Source organism: Pectinophora gossypiella, chromosome 21, assembly GCF_024362695.1.
Source record: "Pectinophora gossypiella chromosome 21, ilPecGoss1.1, whole genome shotgun sequence".
NCBI lineage: Eukaryota > Metazoa > Arthropoda > Insecta > Lepidoptera > Gelechiidae > Pectinophora > Pectinophora gossypiella.
Window position 1 is genome coordinate 10,962,384 of NC_065424.1, and position 9,737 is coordinate 10,972,120.

The window sequence follows — 9,737 nt, forward strand, 5'->3', positions numbered from 1 at the left end:
ATGCGGGTTAGTGGAGGTGTTTTTACGGCTAATAGCCGGGGCCAACGGCTTAACATGCCCTAAATCACGGAATCTTCTTACTTTTTAGGACAATCAGGGGATAAAATAATAAAAAAAAAAAATCTTAAAAAAAAAACATGAACTTTGCGAAAATTGGAATGGAAAATTCCTCTTGATATTAACTTCGAATCATTCCCATTAATGCTCGTTATGATGTCACTAACACCTGTATAGGTATGTGCATATGTTGTGGCCAGATCTTAGAATTGATCATTTCATGATGTGTTCGACCATTTCAAGAAATGGTCATTTATCATGCCTATTTCTTATTAAGTAAGGTCTTCGCGCGAGTCGAAGACTGCCAATCAGCTCGCGACAACAAATATTTCAGGACTAGGGTCCCGACATGTCTAATCATTCATCAATTTTTAAAACAATACAATTCCTAATTGAAGCATATAATAACGGGTTCTTACCGCGTTTAACTGGGAATATGAGACTCCCGATCTACCTACGTAAACAGCCTATATACGTCCCACTGCTGGGCACAGGCCTCTCCTCAATCAACCGGAGGGGGTATGGAGCATACTCCACCACGCTGCTCCAATGCGGGTTGGTGGAGGTGTTTTTTACGGCTAATAGCCGGGACCAACGGCTTAACGTGCCCTCCGAAGCACGGAATCATCTTACTTTTTCGGACAATCAGGTGATTCAAGCCTGAAAAGTCCTTACCAAACAAAGGACAGTCTCACAAAGTGATTTCGACAATGTCCCCATCGGGAATCGAACCCGGACCTCCAGATCGTGAGCCTTACGCTCTAACCACTAGACCACGGAGGCTGTTCAACAAATATTTCAGGACTAGGGTACCGACATGTCTAATCATTCATCAATTTTTAAAACAATACAATTCCTAATTGAAGCATATAATAACGGGTTCTTACCGCGTTTAAATGGGAATATGAGACTCCCGATCTACCTACTCCACTCCAATCTCATCAGTCATCCCGTGATCATGGCACTTGCAACAGTCAGTGTCGAAATATCGGGAGTCTCATATCCCCATTTAAACGCGGTAAGAACCCGTTATTGGCCCCGATTCCTGCAGACACCGCCTAATTTTAAGTTATAGCCGTCATTTTCATATCCGTCGAAAAGGAAAGGGACGGATGATTCACAGCTCTTAATTTTAGGAAGAATGAGTAAATGAATGAATAACCCGGGCGAATCTAAAAGGTATGTCGCTGGTATGCAATCCGTTTGACGTGCTGTCTACTTAACTGTGTCGGGTTATTGACTGATGTAAAATTTTTAGACGGTTCGTGTAGATTTGTGCTTAAAATTGACGTGTGTTCCATCAATTTTATGCTTGTCGATTACCCATCCCTTTCTTTTTCGGCGGATAAGAAAATGACAGATATAACTTGAAAAAAAATTAGATGGTATTTACAGGAATTAGCACCATTATGTGCTTTAATTATGATAATAACCGCGTAAACTCAAAACAATGTATAATACAATTCCTCTGTAGATTCAGTCGATTTTTAACAAAATCCTCGTGAATATTAGAAGCCATGTATTATGTTTTACATAAACACAGCAAAATGATAAGTTATCTCATTTCACACTTTACAGCTAAGCGAGGCGTATTTTACCGTTCCAAGGAAAACGTAAGAGATAAAAGATTGCACTCGTTCAACACAAAATTACTTGATACTCGGTGCAAGTGATAAGATACTACATACATAAATTCACGCCCGTGTTCCTAATGGGCTGGTTAGACCCTTAGGAAATCAAACTTTGTAACCACTTGTTATACAAGATTCTGATGAACAAAAGAAAAGACTTTATTATTCTCTTCTATCGTGTGGGTGGATTACCAACCCCATAAACCCTGGTGTCAGGGTTACTATTCCGCCAAAGACCCCTAACGTGACTCGTGTAACGAATACTTACATCAGTAAGTAGTAACCGGGACCAACGCCTTAACGTGCCTTCCGAAGCACGAATCATCTTACTTTCGGACAATCAGGTGATCAGCCTGCAATGTCCTGACCAAACTAGGGATCACAAAGTGATTTTTGTGATGTGCCCCCACTGAGATTCGGGATTTATTATTTATTAAATATGATACAATACAACAGCCTCCTAGGTCTGGTGGTTAGAGCGCTAGGCTCACGATCTGGAGGTTCGGATTCGATTCCCGAACATTACCGAAGTCCCTTTGTGCAGGCTAGAATCACCTGATTGACCGAATAAGTAAGATGATTTCGTGCTTCGAGGAACACGTTAATCAGTTGGTCTCGGCTATTAGCCGTAAAAACACCTCCGCCAACCCGCAGTCGAGCAGCGTGGTGGAGTATGCTCCATACTCCCTCTGGTTGATTGAGGGGACGCCTGTACCCAGCAGTAGGACGTATATAGGCTTTTTATGTTATGTTATGTAGGGTTTTTAGGGAGGCCAGGGCTCTTAATGGCTCATTCTTCAGAATTAATTAGTTATCCATTGATCTAATAGGTAATCCACACAGAAAAACAGGAAATGTTTATTTGAAATAAACAAGGAAGGTACAGACGGAAATTACGTAAAAATGCTATTTCAAATTTCACCGTGTGCCGCCTATCGCGTGTGTGAGCGAGACAGTCATCGCGGTCTCTCCCTTACTCCTTACCGTGTTACAGCCACTTAAATCTAAAGTAAGACCCAGAGGGGGTGAGGTTGGCGCGACGAATTGGTGCGGGGCGAAAAGTTACCGTTCTTTACGTAGTATTACTCTATGTTAGTGTACCGGGAGATTTTCTTTTGCCGTTCCTTAGGGAAATGGCATTAAGCTCAATACGCTTCACAACCCCACTTACTCCACCACCATTAAGACGGATCTCCACGAGGACCGCGGGAGGCACCTCTCGCATTAATATCAAGTTATCTTCACTCTTTGTGGTCTATTTATTCTTTTTGTGCGGTCAGGGCCAGTCCGAACCGACAATATACAGACAAATCCTATAAAGTACGTTGGTGACATCGTAACGAATACTGAGGAGGATGATTCAGACCATGATTCTGAGTTAATATCAAGTGGAATATCAAGTTTTCTTTTATGATTATTTTTAATTCTATACTTTTGTGATGGAAACTTTAACATGATAATTATTAACTCAATAATGAGCTGAATCATGCGCCTTAGTATTCGTTACGATGTCTCTTACACCCCGTACAAGTACGTAAGGGCTAGTGACACCGTAACGAATACTGAGGGGGATGATTCAGACCACGATTGTGAGTTGGTATCAAGTGGAATTTATTTTCGGAAAATTCATGATTTTTAGATAGATAGAACGTTTATTTGCATGAACACAGTACAATGGTCTTAATAAGTAATATGTATGTCCTTAGTGTCCTTATGTTTTTATTGTGTTTACTAAATTATTTTCAGTTCCATAATTTTACGATCGAAAATTCTACTTGATATCAACTCAGAATCATGGGCTCAATCATTCCTCAAAGTTTTCGTTACGATGTCACTAACTTCCTGTATTGTGCTTCCTTAAAACCTCTAAACTACTGATTGCGACTTTATTTTATAAGTTTAAAAAATATAAGGGGTAATAGTGATTTGAAATAAAACACCCATCATCTTATATGTCATTTCCATTGTCATCATACTCGTCATCCTGGTCCTCATCATCCACCACGACCCGATTCTGCTGCTTGCTCCACCTGTGACCTCTGACGGTGGAATGTATCCAGGAGCTGATGTCTCCAGGAGATACAAGGGTTACAAACGACGGACCTGCCTCCAACTCGCAGTCTTCAGGTTTCCATGAAGAGATGATGCCCCAAAGAATACCATTTAAGACCACTGGGGCGCCAACGTCTCGCTGTAAGTAAGACGATAAATTCGATCTTCTTCTTATCACGTGAGTTGTGAGGTGGAATACCAACCTCATCAACCCTGGTGTCAGGGTTATGATTGAGCCCCCAAAAGCCCCTGGCATGGCTCATGTAACGATTACTCACTTACATAGTAAATAGTAACCGGGACAACAGCTTAACGTGTCTTCCGAAGCACGGATCATCTTACTTTCGGACAATCATGTGTGATCAGCCTGTAATGTCCTAACCAAAGTAGGGCTCACAAAATGTATTTTTTAAGACTTACCGAACAGGGCTCCATTCCTATTGAGAGGTCCAAACACATGAGGGTATTTGTCGCATTTATGTCTAAACCTTCCATTTCTTCAGCACATTTCTCAGGATTTGATGGATGCAGGTGGGAGACCGTCAATATGCGTCGTCTTTTGATCATTTCCATGGACTTAAGCTGTTGAAGCTCTTCAGAATTCTTATCCTGGAAAACGTAAGCTGATTTGGAAGGTATGTAAACTACTGGATATTAAATACATACATTAAATCACGGCCGTAATCCGTGGGGTGGGGGAATGTCCTTTTAAGATCCATACCATACAACTATTGTGTTTTGAAATCTAGGAGGTTATATGCATGTGATGAAACTTATGGTGACAAGGAAAGGACACGATCCCTATGTCGGATTTTACGGCATGCGTTCATGTTCTATGTTTTTAATCGCTCCCATTCCAGCGTAGAAGCTGATTGGATATCCTGCGTACCAATACGTACCGATGCAGAATTCGCCAAACCAACCTGGAAAAATTTGTGATTCAGCATCGGTAATGATTTTACTATAATAATTATAAAGGCATTGTAATGTCTAAAATGCCAGGTCAAGTGTACTATAAACCGGTGAGCATGCAATGTCTTTAGACGAGGGGAAGAAACGAAAGTGGTGTGTCAGAATCGTAGTAAGTGGAGTTCCGTGGCCTTTTATCATCTCTGTAGCGTTATTCCGTTTCTCACGGGGTCCGCCTACCTAACCTGAAAATTTGGCAGGTTCAGTTCTATACAGTTGCGGTTGTTTCTTTGACCTTCCAACCCGCGAAGGGAAAACCAGCCTAATACAGGTTAGATCACATACCTCCGAAACGCAAATGCGAGTTTGCTCACGATGTTTTCCTTCAAAAATTCTAAAATCATTAGTTTAGGCTCGTGCTGGATTTCGAACTTCGACCTCATAATGAGAGTCAAGCCTTCTTTCAACTGGGCAACCACGGCTCTTTCTTCCATGGTCTCTGCCTACAGGATATAGGCGTGAACTTTATGTATGTAGTGTAATGCCTACCTTTCCGAGTTATATATCTAACATTATGTAAAATTTAATGCTTACCAAAGGCATAGGCCATGACGTAACTATATAATGCGTTGCTGTCACTTCTCTGGTTCTCTTCTGCAACCTTATTGGGTTCAAATTTGGCGTCAATCTCACTGGTTTTGGTAGTTTTATCAATGCTATGTCGAATTCTGGCTTCGTATCACTGAAGTATGGGTGGATTTCGAATAGTTTGATCGGCGTTAGTATTCCTCCTTTCTTGTAGTTGATACTGCCTAGTCGTACGCGCAGTTCTCTCGCTGACTCTCTGACACTGAAATTAAAATTTTGGGTGTAGCTTTTTTTTTTACGTGACTTATTGTAGATTTTCCGCAGATGGCATTTACTACTTGGTCGAACAAATGAGTAACGCTGACGGCTCTCACCCGGTACTAAATAAAAGACAACAGGTCTGAGGGTGCTCAACTGGGCGCGAACCTCGGATCAGGGCGGCGTCTGAGAGAAAGAATATTTGAAAAAAATAAACGACCCTAGTGGGCCTATAGCTATAAGCGCTGAATGAGGGAAATCTTCCACCACGCTGGCGGGGTCGGTATCGGGGATTTAGGTTCTAGGTTTATTTAAACAAACTTCTCAAAAGTGAAACGCCGGTTCTTACTACGGTACCGGACTTGCACCAATGAGTTATTAATTTATCTTAAGTGCAGTTTTCACTCGACTACTATAGACTGCGATACGGCTCACCGCTCATCACGATGATCTAACAGAAAACTCGGTGAGGTGTGGGTACTCAGTTTATGTTGCGATGGATGTAGCTCTGACTACCCCAATGGGGATATAGTCATGAGGTTATGTTAGGTTTACTGTAATGCTTTCGGAGGTGGGCAGAGCCATTGGAAATTAATTTGCAGATACACTTGATATTGGTGCCCTAAGATTGTTAATGCCATAAGCCTTCTTCTTTGCAGCCATAACACATTTCTGGTAGATTAATATTGTTAGTTCCTTGGGGGAAGCCTATGCCCAGCAGTGAGCGTCGTACGGCTGATGATGATGAATATTGTAAGTAATACCATACTCCATACTAAATCTTTTTCCTACCGTGTGCCGCCTTACTGTCTAGATGTAAGCGAGACAGACAATCAGCACGCACTCCCCACACACTCCCCGTTACTCCTTTAAAACTTACTCTCATTTAGACTAAAATCCAGAGGGGGTGAGGTAAATCTTACTCAGCGCCCGATAACCACCATCATGCGGAAACGCAGCACATCATTGGTGCGCAGGGTGCGGGCCAGCCCTAACAGCGTCCTGAGCGTGTTTGCGAGTAGGTTTGACTGTCAGTACATGCGCCATTGTTGTATGATGCATTTACTGACAAGCAAAAACTACTAGTAATTTTAATTTTATTGTATTTTAATTTTGGTTTTAATTTTGATTTTAATTTTGATTTTAATTTTGATTTTAATTTTGATTTTGATTTTGATTTTAATTTTAATTTTAATTTTATTTTATTTTATTTTTTATTTTTTTTAAGTGTGTAATTAATTAATTAATGTAATATGGACCATCATGTCTGAAATAAATGATTTTTGATTTGATTTGATTTGATAAGAATTGGTGCGAGACGGAAACTAATAATAGAATCTTGGCTTTCAATGATTATCTGGCTTTGGAACAATCAGGTGATCAGCCTGCAATGTCCTTACCAAATTAGGGTTCAGAATTTGATTTTTGTAGTATGTCACCACCGGCATAACAACCCTGGATCTCCAATTTGCGAGCCCGAGACTCAACTCTCAGTTTATATTGCTGAAAACTTGTTACCTATTGTGTTTGTTATATTGTTTTATAAGCTGTTAGTTTTCTTGTACCTAATACTGCTGTTGTAATGAATTTACCAATGTATAAATATTATAATAATATGATTACCAATAAATACAACACCCCCATTGGTTTTGTGCGGTTTTTATCGCATCAATATTGTTTGTGTCCTTATGAAAAATATACACTTTACTTAAGTACTTACTTACTTATGTAAATAAATATACAAAAATGCATTCTTACAGGAACAGTGCATCGCCAGCAGTCAAAACCCAGCTCTCATCAATCAGGGCACCAGCACTTATATACGTGGACTTCCTCAGGATAGCACAAACGTAAGGAAATATCTCACTATCAGTAACCATAGTATGATCTCCTAGCTCATTGTACGAAAAATTATGAACACTACCTAAGCTTGGATAAGCATTCCTACATAACACATTATTAGCTAAAAAAATTAACGAACTTAAAGCTACTTTTAGGCACATTACGACTGATTTCGATGCAATACTGACGGAAATCGATGTTTAGCGGATTCTGTAAACAAAAATGTATGTTTATAAGCTTCACGACGAAACGGTTTCAACATTTGTAATGTTTTGAAATTTAACGTTTATGTAACGATAGGTGCTTGATTGAGGTGGTGAATTAACAGCTATTATTCAAAAAAAAAAAAATATATTCAGGGTGTTAGTGACATCGTAACGAAAACTTTGAGGGATGATTCAGGCCATAATTCTGAGTTGATATCAAGTGGAATTTTCCGTCGCAAAAGTATGGAACGGAAAATAATTTAAATAAGCTCTAAAATTTTCATGACTTCTCCGACAGGAAATTCCACTTGATATCGACTCAGAATAATGGTCTGAATCATCCCCTTCAGTATTCGTTACAGTGTCACTAACACCCATACCTACTTGTATGGCTACTGTATGTACTTGTATGGGGTGTAAGTGACATCGTAACGAATACTGAGAGGGATGATTCAGCTGATTATTCTGAGTTAATATCAAGTGGAATTTTCCATCGCAAAAGTATAGAATTGAAAATAATTTAAGAAAACTAAAAAAATAACATGAATTTTGCGACGGAAAATTCCACTTGATATTAATTAACTCAGAATCATGGTCTGAATCATCCCTCTGAGTATTCGTTACGATGTCACTAACACCCTGTATATAAGTAAGATTAAAAACTAAAAACATCTCTTAGTTTTTATCTCTTTCCCGGTTTGCTGGAAGACATTTCTACTAGAAATAAGCTGAACCATCTGTCTGTATTGTGTTTGACTAATTGTTTTATATCCTGTTATGTGTACAATGGCCCCAATTCCTGCAGACACCTCCTAATTTTACTTTAAGTTATACCTTTCATTTTCTTATCCGTTGAAAAAGAAAGGGACGGGTAATCGACAGGCATAAAACTTGACTACACGTCAATTTTAAGCAGAGATCTAACACAGCCGTCTAAAAATTTTACATCGGCCAATAACCCGACAGAATTAAGTAGACATCACGTCAAACGGATTCCATACCAGCGAGATGCATATTTTATTCCCACGGGTTATTCATTCATTTTAAAATAAACTTGTTGACAATCATCCGTTCCTTTCGTTTTCGGCGGATAAATGAAGGGTATAACTTAAAATAAAATTAGGAGGTCTCTGCAGGAATTGGGGTCAATAAACTATTAAATAAATAAAAAATAAAAACCGACTACGGAAAAATCACGTACGTATGAAACTAGAAAATTGTTATAATATTTCTCAGAAATTCTTCCGAATAGTGATGTTATGCAAATAGCCGTGGTAAGCATACTCTAAGGACAAATTGGCATACGACCACGGCTATCTACTTGAATTGAATTTCAGAGGAGTGAAATTCCAATTGGGGTAGTCAGAGGCACATCCATCGCAAGATGAACTAAGTACCCGCACCTCACCGAGATTTCTGTTCGACCAACGTCGCAGTGGTGATTTTAGAATTTGTATTCGAATTTTATTCGTCGTGTCTAAGTGTCCAATCATCTTGCTTCTTCTGTCCTCAATAACTCTCAATATTTATCTATTTTGCCTTACTCTTACTAGCACTTCCTCATTAGTAACTCTTTCAGTCCGACTTACCTATTTTTACGATACGATAGTAGCTAAACGATAAAAAAATTGACGACAAGCAATCGTATTAATGAGAACAACTAGAGACGACAGTCGTCCAACGATAGATAAATCGTTACGATATAGTGGGAACGCGTTCTATAAACTCACAACGCAAACAGCGCCACCAGTGCCGTGTATCGGAACTAAATTACGATACGCCCAGCCGTATTTCAATGTGCCCAGTGACGGTACGGCAAATCGACAAATACGTTGCTCTCGCCTATCTGTCATAAAATAACAGCCAATAATAGTGGGCATCTGCCAATCTGATACACTTCGCAACATTTCTCCAGTAAATAACCTTCCGCTAACTTGACTCAAAGATTTTTATTGGATCTCTCGACCCAGCAAACTCGTTTGATCGTCCATTTATTTGTTGGAAACTTAATTCCGTTTTGCTCAAAGGCACCGTTTCATTGCAAAAGAGGGATAATCTGCTAAAATTACATAATGATTCTGGCAAACACCTCCTAATTTTAACATAACATAACATTTCAAAAGCTCACGAGTATATCCTAATCGGGCTAGTCAGTGGATGTACTAAGTACGGTCACGAGTACTAATATGTATAC

At 39.5% G+C, this 9,737-nt stretch overlaps 1 protein-coding gene across 1 annotated transcript; it reads right to left on the reverse strand.

Annotated features, from left to right (window-relative positions):
• Nucleotides 1–1,793: 1,793 nt before the first annotated feature.
• Nucleotides 1,794–7,498, reverse strand: LOC126376857 (hypodermin-A-like). The gene is made up of 6 exons (XM_050024409.1): nt 7,254–7,498; nt 5,244–5,499; nt 4,161–4,331; nt 3,710–3,879; nt 2,586–2,620; nt 1,794–1,825 (listed from the first exon to the last, which is right to left on the reverse strand). The coding sequence occupies exons 1-6, from the start codon at nt 7,496–7,498 to the stop codon at nt 1,794–1,796; spliced, it is 909 nt and encodes a 302-aa protein (XP_049880366.1).
• Between the last annotated feature and the right edge of the window lie 2,239 nt (nt 7,499–9,737).